Source organism: Mustela erminea, chromosome 10 (assembly GCF_009829155.1).
Source record: "Mustela erminea isolate mMusErm1 chromosome 10, mMusErm1.Pri, whole genome shotgun sequence".
NCBI classification, from domain to species: domain Eukaryota; kingdom Metazoa; phylum Chordata; class Mammalia; order Carnivora; family Mustelidae; genus Mustela; species Mustela erminea.
In genome coordinates, this window is record NC_045623.1 from 10,637,756 (window position 1) to 10,652,838 (window position 15,083).

At 46.4% G+C, this 15,083-nt stretch overlaps 1 protein-coding gene and 1 long non-coding RNA gene across 2 annotated transcripts in view; one reads left to right on the forward strand and one right to left on the reverse strand.

Moving 5' to 3' along the window:
- Window positions 1–3,970: 3,970 nt before the first annotated feature.
- Window positions 3,971–15,083, forward strand: part of CASQ2 (calsequestrin 2) — a 62,764-nt gene continuing 51,651 nt past the window's right edge. Inside the window, exon 1 of the mRNA XM_032302580.1 lies at window positions 3,971–4,464. Coding sequence (XP_032158471.1) covers window positions 3,982–4,464 — 483 coding nt within the window. The 5' untranslated portion in view covers window positions 3,971–3,981. The remainder of the gene's footprint in view (window positions 4,465–15,083) is intronic.
- LOC116567504 overlaps window positions 4,458–15,083 on the reverse strand; it is a 38,972-nt gene continuing 28,346 nt past the window's right edge. The window contains exon 3 of the long non-coding RNA XR_004276235.1: window positions 4,458–9,845. This is a non-coding gene — a long non-coding RNA (uncharacterized LOC116567504). The remainder of the gene's footprint in view (window positions 9,846–15,083) is intronic.

Here is a 15,083-nt window from a genome sequence, read left to right on the forward strand (position 1 = left end):
GCCGAAGAAGGGACCTTTGGAGGCCGCGCAGTCCTAGTTGCAGGACTCGTCTAGAGTCGCGCCCATCCAACCCTCCTCCCGCAGATGCGTCTCCAAACTTCTCAAACCTGTGGGCTGTGCCAAGGCTTATCCTGGTAAAAGGAAATCCTCTACAGACATTAACAAATTGAAACATTTCAGAGTCAGTAAGGGGCCAAGGGAGACTAGTGAGCCTGGCCCTTGTCCCCGCAAGTGAGCACTGTGAGGGCCAGGAGGTGAGTGACAGCGTTGACCACGGTCGGTCCCACCGCCAGGGCTGCATCAGACCAGCTCAGAACCCAGGTCCCTCAGCTGCCTGTCGCAGCCCTCTCGCTGAGCGGCCTCTGGGTCCTTCGGGCCGCGTGCCTGCCCTGCAGACCTCCCAGTGCAGCTGTGAGCCAATCGGGAAGTTCTCCCGGGAGATAGAGTCTGAACAAGAAGACGGACTGGGCGAGGAGGAGGGACGGGCGGACACCGCTCTCTCGTGGTGGAGCCCCTAGGTCTCCAGCGTGGAGGCTCGCACCTCTTCTCCCCGCGACTCGCTTTCCTCAGCAACCTGCTCCCTACCTTGCCCCTCTCCTTCCTTTCCCGCGTTCCCTCCGGCAGACACCTGCCTCAACCACCCTTCCAAACCCTCAGCCACCGAGCCACGCTCACAGGCTCTCCCTTGTTCCCAGTTCCCTTGTTCAGAGCACGTGCCTCTACTTGGCGTTACGTCACGCACACTGCGTGCGCATGCGTGCAGACTTAACGCGCGTGCGCGCACACAGAACCCACGGTTACATTTGGCATTTTTGATTACCGCCTGTCTCCCTTTGAGGATGTAAACTCAAATGAGTTCAGATTAGCAACTAATCCCCAGTACCCAGAAGAGTGTCTGGTGCATAGAAGATGCCCAATAAAAATACAATTAACAAATAAAGGAAACACCATGGCTTCAAGTCCTGATTGATCTGTAAAATGAATTATTGTAAGGATAAAATTAAATTAATAAAAATGAAATAAAACATGCATAATCATTCTGCCACCCATGAAGAATTTTTTTTTTTAAATGAAAGCGGTTAGGTTAGATTAAAGGACTGTATGTAGTGCCCACTCACAGAGTGGAGGACTGGAAATTGGTAGCAAAAAGAAGGGGACTGAGTTGTGACAATAATCAGCATCTATTTATATTGATTTGTTTATTTTGTTCTTGTTCAAACAAAACAAAGCAAAAATGCCTGCTATAGGTACATAAGGATACATACCCTTTAGCACAATCCCCCAAAACTAAGAGTGTGTGCTTGATACACTGACTGGGACAGCAGCTAAAACCAGAATGAAACAGCTGATCTGGTAGATATACGGTTGATTCAGAAATGTCAGAAACATTCCCTGGTTACCAAATGAATTAATTAGAGCTGGTGATCAAGAGAGCAAAGGAAAAAAAAAGTTAGAAAATAAAAGCAGCCAGAGAAATGGCGGTTACCTAAAAAGTAGACCGTGGATGATGAGAAGCCTGATTTCTACAGAATGTGTCCTCAGGGCTGGGCTGTGAGGCCCCCAGTAGAATCCAGGATCTGGGGACAGGAACTTTCCACAATGGAGCTTTTTTCTGCTAATACAGTTGATCAGAAGCCAGAGAAGACTTAACTAAATTTTAAAAATTTCTTTTTTTCTAGGGCGCCTGGGTGGCTCGGTGAGTTAAAGCCTCTGCCTTCAGCTCAGGTCATAATCCCAGGGTCCTGGAATCGAGTCCCACATCAGGCTCTCCACTCAGCGGGGAGCCTGCTTCCCCCTCTTGCTCTGTCTGCCTCTCTGCCTACTTGTGATTTCTGACAAATAAATAAATAAAATCTAAAAAAAAAAAGAATATTTAAAAAAATTTTTCTTTCTCTTGATACTTTTCATCAGTTTCAAGTCAGGAAATTCCAAGACTCTGACTTTAAATATTTCCCAGTTTTTCAGTAAAATTAAAAAAAAACCTCACATATTAAGAAAAGTGGGGCACATTCTAAATAAAGGTAACCCCATGAGATTGAGACAATGGGAACAGTTTTGGGAAACTGACCTTGAAATGACAACACATACATCCTTTCACTCAGAAATCTTGCTCCCCTTAAATTCTCTAAAGAAAGCAGAGATCTCTCATGCTTGCCAATGACCTGGAAAGTTAACCATGCCTTAGAATGGCTATTTTTGGCTCCATCTTTAAAAGTTTACAGAATTCACCATTAGAAAGAACTAAAGGCTTTCATGGTTTCAGTGATGGGGGTTCTCCAATGTCCTGGCTTCCTGGGCATGAAGTGTCCTGACTGACAGCTCCTTGTTACCCTGCCTCTCAGCGTAAGGCCCTCCAGATGCAGTGAAGGGGTCTGGTCTCCCTCGAGTAGGATGACAAACTTCTCCTATCCTTCAATCCTCTGTAAATGTTATGCATGAAAGAGTCCTCACTCTTGCCAAAGCTGGTTTCCCAGTCCAAGAAAGACAAAAATTTGGTCCAAATTATAAGAGCCATTGACCACTCTAAAGAGTCGAAAGATATGACTGGCCTGTTGTTTAACCAGAAGTGATAGTTGAGGAGCCACTTAAGAAAGGGGGTATTTGCAGGGAATTGCCCTGAGTTGGAGGTAAGGCAACCAGGAGCACCAGATTCCCGAGTTCTCATGTTGGCAGTTAATAAGGCAATCTCAGACAAGTTGCCAATCTCTGAATCTCAGTTAGCTCACCTGTGAAACGAACACTAATCACTTCTGCCCCAACTGTCTGCTAGATTCAAGGAGAAAATGGATAAGAAAGGATTCACAAACCATTATTATTAGAAATTGATAAGTAGTATAATAACCCATGTTCTACCATCTCCAGCAAGAATAAAGTTAGGTATGAGAGCTACCATGTTTGGGCACTTGATTTTTATAATAATGCCTTTCCATCTGCATGTTCCAAACCTTGCAAAAGAGTGTTATTTGACAAGGGGGGAGCTGAGAACCAGAGAGAACGAGTGACCCTGTCCAAAGTACATTCAAACATTAAAAGGCAGATGGGGACTGGAACTCTCTGTTCAACTTCTAGGCTTTGTGTACAAATCTGTCTTTAAAGAAGAAGAAAGGGGCAAAAATGTTACATTAGGGGTTAAGGTAAAAAAAAATATATATGACAGAGGTGGTAGCAAAAAAATCTAAGACGGTTTCTGAGGAAGACTGTTGAATTTTTATTTTATTTAAAATATTTTAAAATATATTTTAATATTGTATTTATTTATTTATTTTAGAGAGAGCGCATGAGCAGGGGGAGGGGCAGAGGAAGAGGGAGAAGGAATCTCAAGCAGACTCTCCACTGAGCACAGAGCTGGACATGGGTCTCAATCCCACGAACCCCGACATCACAGCCTAAGCCAAAATCAAGAGGAACTGTGGCCCCCGGTGGGCTAGCAGGCAGGGTGTCCCTATATTGCTTGCCGAGTGCCTGGCAGAGCCGTGTCAGCATGCATGGTACAGCGGCCAGCCGGGGCCAAGTTCCCAAGAAGAGAGGATGGGAGGCAGGGAAAGGCAGGTGCAGAATGTGAAGCTCACCTCGGGGCTGCACTTGGCTCCTGTGTGAGCAGTGTTAGGGGACAAGTAACCTGCCAGGAGGGGACAGGCTGAATACTCTCCCCAAATCCGGGGTCTGGGTGACCCTGTGTCTGTGCAAACATCTTCACTGACCTGTCCCACTACTGTCCCATCTCTTTCCCCTCTCCTCGTCTCTCCCTCCTTCTTGAGTCTCTTTCTCTTCCTTGACCTTGCTGGCCTCCTTATGTCTGGTGCACACATTCTCCTCTTTCCCTCCCGCCTCCTCCCTTCCTACCCCTCTGACAGACTGTATCAGCGAATCCCTCAACAGAGGCATATCTAACTATTTTATTCATTGCATGATTTATTTTTAGCCTGAAACAACTGCATCCTAAAAATGGAGTTCCTGATGAGACAGGGGCTGGGCCGAGCTATGCGAGGTATCTGGGGCTTGGCCGCTCAGCTTGGCCCTCAGTCTCTGCACGCGTGTGTCCTGAGCCCAAGAGTACTGCTTGGTTGGAGCCCAGGAGGTGGGGAGTTGGTCCTCGGGCCCAGGAGGGACAGAGGGGAGGGACCGAATCTACTTCTCTGCTCCCCACTTCTCTCAGCCAGTCCTCTGGAGTCTTCCGGCCGCTTTCCCGCACTCAGGCTTCCTGGAAAAGTGAAACGAAACTTCTCCCAGATGGAGAGAGTGCACCTGTTCATCGTGGGGGTCTACCTGCTGTCCTCCTGCCGGGCAGAAGAGGGGCTCAACTTCCCCACGTATGATGGCAAGGACCGCGTGGTCAGTCTCACGGAGAAAAACTTCAAGCAGGTTTTGAAGAAATACGATGTGCTCTGCCTCTACTACCATGAGGCAGTGTCCTCAGACAAAGTTGCACAGAAACAGTTCCAACTGAAAGAAATTGTGCTCGAGGTAAGCTGGGGACCTGCTCACCGCATTATCCCAGGGCGCATGGGCTGGCCAGCGGCTGGGAGGTGGGAACACCGGTGCGGAGACTCTGTCCTGGAGTCCAGCTGCAGTTTAGTCTGGTTTGAATCTGAAGATATCCTTGTTGCAAAGCTGAGCTGTGGGAAGAGCAAAGTGTGGGTCCCGGCTCCTAAAATGGGGGCAGTCAGATGTGTTGCACAACACATAGTTCTGATTTAAACTCTGTCACCTGATGGTCCTCTTGACTTTTCAAGGGCAATAGTCAATGTTAAATCTATCATTGAAAAACCTGGTCGAAATGCAATTCAGAGATGATCCGTGTTTTCCATTTCGTGTGCTAACTCCCCCCTCTCCGCTCCCTGAAGTTTCCCCATGATCCTGGAGAGACAGGAGGCATTTGACCTTGCTTCTCCACATGGGTCAGATGGGGAATATCACAAAGTGGTCTTTGCCTCTAGGGATTTGGGTTCGGTCAACATTGCACAGTGTGCATATGCGGAGATCTGTAGTAACACGTTCATTAGCGGGGTTTTTTTTTTTTTTTTTTTCTCAGAAAGTTATTGGTGTGTGTTCAGGGCAGATGCTGAAGTCAGTTCTTATTTTATCTGTATTACATGGCCAGTTTGTAAGCCTGGCATGGGGGTGCATTCTCTAATCCTTGGTGAGTGCTCCAGGGCCAATTCCCACAACACCTTCTGGACAGTGTAAGGTTGCTTACACTTCAGGAGCACCTGTGAATGCCAGGAATTCTAGTAGTCACCAAGATCCCTTCACAGCCCCACGCCCAGCTTAGGTACAAACCTGGGGACAGGGCTATTTGAGAATTATAGCAGCTTATTAGCTAGCATATCAGAAAGCTCAACAGAATCAAATATTTTGATTAACAAAGTTACCATATATCAAACACATGTAGATTTGAATCCCTCCAAATAGATACCAATAAATTCCATGAAAATCATCTCAAATATCATAAAATATAATTTAAAAAGTACTTGAGAATTCTAAGTGTCTCTTGATCATACAAACACCTATTTTCAGAGCTCTTCTGTATGGTGGCGTGGTTATTACAGAGAGCTTGGGTTGACAAAAAGCTAAGCATTTTAAAAATATCACAACTACCACCATATTTTTCCTCAGGCTTATCCCGTGGGCTAGAAGTGGAAATTCAGTTCCCTCTGTGGGTTGCAAGCAAAGAGAAAGCAGGGACAGTTTTTAGATCTTTGTACTATATATGGGAATATCAGAGGCTGGAAGAAACCAGGACATACAGCATAGCTGCTGCTTAGCCCCTGAAATACTCACATAGTCATCTCTGTTTCAAATGGCCCTACTCAGTTATCAAGAGACACTTTTCTGAAGAAGTTCTTTGAAGACATAAGGATTCCACCCCACATGCTCGTCACTGTCTGACAGCCTGTAACTCAGAAAGAATGCCAGTACGAGTAATGATCTCCAGCATATTAAAAGACATGCGCACCCACGCACACACATACACTTGCACACACACACACACACACACACACACACACACACACACTCCCTCAAGAATGTATCTCCCCCAAAGACCTAGGGCCACGTAGACCTGAGAAAGGACTTTCCCCTGGGCTCACCATCCCTTCAGACACCTTTGATCCGAGAGTGCCTGGCAGAGACCCATGGGGCATAGGCGATGTCCCACAGGCTGCTGAAGCTGAGGTGGGAATCATTAGGAGGAGAAGGACACAGAACATGGAGTCAGGGAGATCTAGATTTATATTTTGGCTTTGCTTTTCCTGGGCACATGATATAGGGCAGGGATTTAATTTCTCTGAGTCTCTTTTTCTTATCTATAAATATGGGAAAAACAATCATTATACCTATGTAAGAAATAATTAAATAACAATAATATTTATTGGATGCTCACTGTGTACAGAGACTGTTCTAAGCACTTTGTATATGTTAACATGCTGAATCCTTACAGTATTTCTATGACATTGGCATAGTTCCTATCCCCATTTTACAGAAGGGGACACTGAGGCACAGAGAGGGTAAGTTGCCCAGGGTCACTCAATCAGTGCAGGCGAAGGTGGTCTTAGCCCCTGCATTGCACTGCTGCTGTAACCAAATAAGATGATGTTTAGTTAGCTGCTAGATACTCTGTTGAGGATCCTTTCTAGTCTGCCTTAAATAGAGTTGCTCCGCCCATGGGCCTAGGCCTGGAGAGGCCAGCTGTATCAGCAGCAGGGTTGAGAAGCACAGAGCAACCTCCCCCCCCATCCCAAAACAGGATACCAGTCATGTAGCTGTCCCAACCAGGGAAGAGTCCCTGCTTCCTTAGTGATGACCCGGGAGCGGAGGGGGATTTGCTGGGGTACCTGCCAAGTGCAGACTCTTTCTCAGAGTCCAGGACAAAAATGGTTCTGGGAATACCATGGGTAGAAAGAAAGGGATGTAAACCTCTATATTTCCCTCCTCATCAAAACAGTTATTTTGTCCTTTTAATTCCCTGGACCCCCCAAGCTGCATTAAGGGAAATCCTCTGCCAGTGCCGGGGCTGTGGCTGCTGGGGGCTAAGAGAAGGCTTAGCTGGCAGCTCCCAGCGAATGTTCACAGGAATGAGGTCTCGGGCATGGGCAGACAGGGCAGGGACAGTGGGCTCCTTTCCTCCAACTTGTTCAGGGAGGTGGCTTCCGACGTTTCTATCGCAACTCACTATGACCCAGTGCTCGTAGACACATGCATGCATACACACACAGGAAACACAGATTTCAAGGGACTATTACTGTTTGGGGAATACTTGGATTTTTAACAAAATTCTTTTTCTTCTATTTCATTCTGTTCTGTTCTTGTCTATTTTGATCTTTTTCAATTAAAAAATATTGATTCCAACGCATTAAATCGATTGCATTCTACAATGATGAGCTGTCACTCCCCTCCTTGCCCCACCGCCAGCCAAAACACCTAAGAGAATTTTAGGGATTAGGAGCTCATAACTTGTCATGTAAGGGCTGCCCCGTTCTGACAAAAACCTAAAGGAGCTGACCATAGCTCCTGCCACTCGAAAGGATTTTGCCTGCCACTCTAAGGGATGGCCATGAAAAGACCCAGCAACAGCCCTGTCTGCAGGGTGAGGAGGCACTCCCCGACTTGGGGTCTTGAAATGCTGATCAGTCACACATACATCTGTCACTTGCAGGTTGGGGTTTGGGCAGGGGAGAGATACTATGGATAAAGGAAAAGGAGACACTTGGGTGGCTCATGGCCCATTATGGAAGAAGGGCAAACAAAAGCTACAGTGCAAGGAGCTCATTGTAATAACAGAGAGGCTTATAAGGTTCTCTGAGAGCACAAACAAGAGCCCCACTCTCTGGGAGAGAAGTGGAAGGCATGACAAGGAAGAACTGGTTTGTTACAATGAGTGGAATTTACCAGGCAAGAAGCAAGGGCTGGGGAAGGAACTGCAGGAGGAAGGGTTCTGACAACACTCAAGTATCTCCCCACCAAATTTTCCTAGAATTTGGCTGTGATGGCCTCATTCTTTTAGGGTAGGTAGGGTTTTTGTCCCTACTTGGTTAAAGCCCTGTGGGCAGATCCTTTAAAATATTGCCAATCACTTGTACCTGCGTCTGACAAAGTTTGAGTTCTGAGTGAGAAAAAGGTTTGATAAAGGGAAAGAATGTAAGGTCACTAAAAGCTTAGGCAGAAAAAGTGCAAATAAAATGATACCAGGAGGCACCAAATTCAAACTGCTGTCCAGTTTGGCTGGGTCTGGCTCTGGAAGGCACCAGGGGTGATGCGGGGTACATAGTTCGATAGAGGTGTTCTGTAGAGGCTTGCTGAATGAATGACGTGTCTGATGAAATGTTGTCTTTAAGAAGCATCTAGATTGCTCTGAGCCCTTTACTTCAGAGCTGTGGCTTTGTAGTGATGGGACTCAGCCAGCTGGTAATCCCGATTCCTGGTTGGGCATTTCATCCACAAAGAGCACATACTCACTTAGAAATGTCAGAATACATGGAAAAGAAAAACGAAGACAAAAATAATAGCCACACAGAAAGAAACAGTTCACGTACTGAGAGATTTCTCTCCCATATTTTCTGTCTATATGCAAACATACATTTTTCAGTTGTTTTGTATTATTAATATAATTTTGTTTCCTTTCTTTTATTTCAGTATATTGTGAGCATTCCTCTGTCATCATAGAGTGTTATATTCTTGGCAAATGTAATGTTAATGCTGGCCTAGCATTCCATTGTATGACCATGCATATTTTTAAGATAAGTGACCTATTTTGGGATGTTGACACAATTTTCAGAGTTTTAAAAATCTTTGTTTAGATTTTCATTGTACAGTTTCATCAAAAATTCTTTGATTTTTTTTTTTTTTAGCTAAATGGGATTTCCCCATAAAATTACCTGCCATTTACATTTTTTTCTCCCACGAATTAATTTTCTGACTTTTCCCCAGTTTTCTGTTGAGGTGTCAACACCATTTAGTTGCAGTTTTATACACTGTTTCCTTCAGCATCAGCTAAGACAGTACTGAGAGTTACGCTGTAGAGGCCAGATTCTGTTAGCATCATAGGACTCAGACCCAAGAGGAGGATCTGCCCAATGATTCCGATTCTTCCCTGCTCTTTTGTTTCTTGCTTTGACTCTCCCCTTGAAACTGCAATGCAAGCCATTGCTGCTATCATGTGTTCCACAAACGTTGCCAGAGAAAGTCCTCCAATGTCACCGACCTCTCTTGGGTTAGAATGCTTGAGAGGTGGTGTGCTCTAAAACATGGACTTTCGAATCAGGTAGATTCGAGTCCAGTTCTCAAGGAGGAAGTCTGTCTGTGGTCAGGCTCCTTGTTTTGTAAAGTGGAGACAGTGGTGGTGTGACGATGAGTTAGTCTGGCAAGAGCATGGTTCAGGCATACGGAAGGTACTTTGACAAATATTGTCAACTTGCTGCCGGTGCTCCCCTTTCCGGTCATCATTTTACATACCACCCACCCTAACCCTGCCACTTTACAGACTGAGGACACCAGGCCACTTGCAGAGAGCTCAGGACTGATAATATGGTGCCACGTTGCTTATTCTCAGCCAGCTGAGCCCCAGAGGGCACAGGGGACTTGCCATTGCTCATAGATTCTTGATGTCTGCCCCCATGCGCAGCTCTCCCTCTGATCTCCACGACTTTGCTGAGTCTGTGCTTGATAATACTCAGCCACTTCGCCCACACCATTTACGAACTGGGCTTCTTCCACATTCTCAGTTCTGGTGCCGTCCGTCTTTGAGGGATTCTTCCAGTCTCCTTCCAGCTCCTTCTACCTTATTCTTTCTCTCCATGGAGACATACGTGGAAGTTCTCTCTCTGGATTGGAAACCTCTGGAGGGCAACCTGAATTCAAAGCAAACTTGGTAATAGAGGAAGTGGAAAAAAGCAAATGGAATCAAATTGATATGGGCAAGGACCAAAATCGGCTTGTGAGTCAAAAACATAGCTGGATGAATGATTTGGGGGTGTAGGGTACTGGACAGCAGAAGGAGGCAGAGGATGGCAGAGGGGGCTGTGCATAAGCAATATGGCTTCCACATTAGGAGTTCCTTAGCTCCCTGGGATTGGCGTTCCAAACACCCAAGCAGGTATGGGAACTGTTTACTTCTCCCTATCCCCACCTGCCTTCACACGGATATTATCCTCAAGTCCAAGGCCCACTGCCTTTCCTCTACACCACTCCACTTCCTGGAAAACAGCATTCCAGCCTGAACAAGGAGAAAGGAAAGAGGACTGAAACTTTTTCCTAGAGAGCTTCATGCCCATATAGAAACGATGTCTTGCTACCTCAGCACCTCTAGAAGGAAAGGAGAAAGGAGACGTGCATGGACCTTGGTTTCAGGATCTCTGGGCATTCTATATCACATCTCATGTTCAAAGATGATACTATTAACTGTGTATGTATGTTTTGGGGGAGCGAGTGAATAGGCCAACCTGTAATCAATACACATTTATTGGATTAGGAGAAACCATGGGAGATCTACTCAGGCAAGTTACAGAATGTTTTAGAGCCTGAAAATAAGTAATGTGAATCCCTGAACAGAACTATCAGTTGATCAAATATGCACTGCCCTTACCAGACTCTGAGTCATGTCAGCATGAATACGTGAATGAATGAATGAATGAATGAGTCAGTGAACAGAAGATGAACGAGCTGTGCTGCTTTCCTCACTGTGAGCAGCTGACAGCCGCTTCGGTTGTTTAGGATGAGCTAGGTCTCTTAGATGGGCAGGCAGCCTGGGGTCTTGCAGGAATAGCCACAGCATCCTGCTAGCTGCATGCCAGGTTGACCCAGGTCTCCTAGTATTTTTCAACAGAACTTAGCTAGGGTGCAAGGTCAGAGGCTGCTCCTGAGCGTCCCCCTGCAGGGACCTTCCGTTCTTCCTGCTTAAGAGGTCCCACTTCCGCTCACCACATAAAAGCTGCTGCCATCCACACACAACCTTCCCGGTGGCTCTCTCCCATGCCCTCTTAGATACTGAATGCACATCATCACATAAGATGATTGGAAATGCCCTGTCCACCAGTAGGAAGACAGCTTGTTGTTATGACCAATTTTTCAGTGCCGGTAAGCAGATTATTTTCCAATAATTTTTGATGGTGATTCTGGCACAGATTTTTCATTATGCCCTGTGGGGGATGAGGGAGGCTGGTTCCACCATCTGTAGCAGAATCAAGAATCAGAATCATGGTCAGTGTAGGGCTCTGGGTTCTATTGCTACTTAAGGAAGTCTCTTGATACTGCTGCTCCCAGTCTACCAAGGTCCCTAACAGACTGAGCTCCCTTCTCTATTCAGCACTTAATCTCCTAATCAGTTTGCCTATCAGTGAAATCTCTCTGGCTGGGAGTGAGTGACACAAGATTTTAGACCCTGCAGTGTGCCCAATGTGCCTGATGACATTGCTCTTTCTGAGCATGGCCGGCCTTGTATATCCAACCTCAGATGAGGGGGCCATGCTCAGGAAAAGCAGACAACTGGAGTTCAGAGTGCCTGAAATTCTCTCACTCTTGCTTTTTGATCCAGAGCAAGTCATGGAGAGGGACCTCATTTCGCTCATCTATTAAACCAATCATGTGGTTTCAGCCAGTGAGTTAAAAGACTTAAATGGAATGCATGTGAATAAAAATTTCTTATAAAATTGTAAGAAGCTGTACAAGAATCAGATATTATCTTGTTATGCTGATTACTATTACGCTGATACTAGGAGATTAATCTATGTAGAATGCCTAAAGGAGTGCCTGAAATATACCCAGTGCTTATCAAATGCTAATTCTCTTCACCTGTTGCTTGAAATTTAGACCATGTTCTAGGCTAACTGCAACAGTTCTCAACCTTGGCTACATATTGGAATCACCAAAGAATTTTTAACAATACTGGTGCCTTGGGGTGCCTGCGTGGCTCAGCTGGTTGAGCATCCAACTCTGGGTCTCGGCTCAGGTCACGATCTCAAGGTCATGTTCTTGGGGTTGAGATAGAGCCCTGCATCATACTCTCTGCTCAGAGGGGGGTCTGCTTGAGATTCTCTTTCTGCCATTTCCTCTGCCTCCCCCACCCCTTACCACCTGCTTGTGTACTCTTCCTCTCTCTCCTCTCTCTCTCAAATAAATCTTTTAAAAAAATACTGGTGCTGGGGCGCCTGGGTGGCTCAGTGGTTAAGCCTCTGCCTTCAGCTCAGGTCATGATCTCAGGGTCCTGGGATCGAGTCCCGCGTCGGGCTCTCTGCTCAGTGAAGAACCTGCTTCCTCCTCTCTCTCTCTCTCTCTCTCTCTCTCTCTGCCTACTTGTGATCTCTGTCAAATAAATAAATAAAATCTTCTTTAAAAAAAATACTGGTGCTGGGGTCTCCTCCCTCCAGATACTAATTAAATTGGTGATGGGATAAAGGATGTTTTTAAAATACCAGTTTTTAAAAGCTCTGTGGGTAATTCTCATGTGCAGCCACGCTTGTAGACACTTGAGAATTGATGCTCAAAATGCAGACCCCAGAGCAGCGGCAAAGGCATCACCTTGGTGCTTGTTACATTTAAATGGGATTCTGCAAGTGATTCCAAGGTGGTTTAGAGTTTACCAAGCACAGCAGTGGTCTCCTGGGCTAGAGAAATTTTCCAGATGGCCAGAATCGTGTTCCAACTGGTTGATCTTTGGTCTGTTGACATAGCTCTGGTTTGAACTGATGCCATAAATTGGTTCTGGGGTTGGAGGGGTTCAGGTCTGCCCTAGGACTCAAGCCCCAGTATTCACCCACCGTCCCCTCTCACAGCCAAGGACTAAGATTTTGGACCTCCTTAAAAGGGGATATTTGGGCCATGGGAAGTCTTACCCTACTTGAGAGGTTTCCAGTGGAATTATGGATTTTTCTGAGGCCAGATCAGAGGGTAAGCTTTGGGCAGGGTACAGGATGTACCTTCAGAAAGGAAAAAAATAATCCATTTGATTGCTATGTCACACTGCCCTTTTCCACAAAGAAATGGCAAAGCAGAGAACCCTGGAGAATATGGGATACTAACGGGTTTGTATGTATGGGTGTTAAAGTGTTTGACAGGAAACTATGGGAAATCTGCTTAGAGCAATCTAGTAAGTGTTCTATAATGTGAAATGGCCCTGTGACCACCCAAAGAGAAATATTCATTCCTTTATCCATCACATGTTCATACCTGCTTTCTTACAAGATGCAGGGGAGGGGTGCCTGGGAGACTCAGTCAGAGTCAGTTAAGCAGCTGCCTCTTGGTTTCAGCTCTGGTCATGATCGCAGGGTCCTGGGATCAAGCCCTGGGTCAGGCTCCAAGCTCAGCGGGGAGTCTGTTTGAAGACTCTCTCTCTCCCTCTCTCTCTCCCTCTCTCTCTGCCCCTCTCTCTCTGTCCCCCCCAATAAATAAATAAATCTTTTAAAAAGTCTTAAAAAAACAACAACAACAAAATGCAGGTGACGTGGCTCCCTATAGCTAAAGAGATGTTCTTTTATTAATGCTAAGAACTCACTTCCTTTAGTTCTTTGCTTAAAAGGCACCTTATAAAAGAAGTTATTTGCCTGACCTCCTACATAGCTCAGTCTCTGAGCACTCCGTTTAACCTCTCTTCCCTACTCTTTCTCCATAGCAGTAGGCTGACACATTGCCCACTGTCTGACACCCTTACAGAATGTAAAATCTATACAGGCAAGAGCAAAATGTTCCCTCCATTGCCATATGCTAGCATCTACATCAGTGCCTGGCTCGTGGTGGGCACTCAGGGCGTTTGTTGAGTGAATGTTAAATGAACAGAAGAGAAGAAGAAGAAGGGAAGTAGCACTTGCTATAAATTTACCATAAACCGTACCCGATATGGGTGCTTTATGTATATTATTTTACTTAATTCTTACAGCATTTTTTCACAATGCATGCAAAGAAATGATCCCAAAAGTTAAGAGGGGGAAATTGCCCAAAGTCACAAAGCTATAAAATGGTAGAGCAGGATTTGAACTCCTATCTGTTTGGTTCCAAAGGACATGTTCCTTCCATGACACCAAGGAACAGCTGAGAGGGATCGCTTCGTGTTTGTAAGCAGTGCCAGCTTAGAAAGGGACAAGTGTCTTTAGTTTGTATTCTGGATTTTCACCCACAGTTGAGCAACATTTAATTGTACAGTTGGACTAGGTTGAACTGAAATGAACAGTGTGAGCAAATGGGCTAATGTTTCACGCCTACTTGGGATTTAATAAAAATCCAGCAAACGCTGGATGGAGGGGTGGATGGAGGGATGGATGGAGGGATGGATGGATGGGTGGATGGAGGGATGGATGGATGGGTGGATGGAGGGATGGATGGATGGAGGGATGGATGGATGGGTGGATGAAGGGATGGATGGAGGGATGGATGGAGGGATGGATGGAGGGATGGATGGAGGGATGGATGGAGGGATGGATGGAAGGGTGGATGGAGGGATGGATGGAGGGGTGGATGGAGGGATGGATGGATGGGTGTATGGAGGGATGGATGGATGGGTGGATGGAGGGATGGATGGATGGGTGGATGGAGGGATGGATGGATGGGTGGATGGAGGGATGGATGGAGGGATGGATGGAGGGATGGATGGAGGGATGGATGGAAGGGTGGATGGAGGGATGGATGGATGGGTGGATGGAGGGATGGATGGATGGGTGGATGGAGGGATGGATGGATGGGTGGATGGATGGGTGGATGGAGGGATGGATGGATGGGTGGATGGAGGGATGGATGGAGGGATGGATGGAGGGATGGATGGAGGGATGGATGGATGGGTGGATGGAGGGATGGATGGAGGGATGGATGGAGGGATGGATGGAGGGGTGGATGGAGGGATGGATGGAGGGGTGGATGGAGGGATGGATGGATGGATGGATAGGTGGATGGAGGGATGGATGGATGGGTGGATGGAGGGATGGATGGATAGGTGGATGGAGGGATGGATGGATGGGTGGATGGAGGGATGGATGGAGGGATGGATGGAGGGATGGATGGAGGATGGATGGAGGGGTGGATGGAGGGATGGATGGAGGGATGGATGGAGGGATGGATGGAGGGGTGGATGGAGGGATGGATGGATGGGTGGATGGAGGGATGGA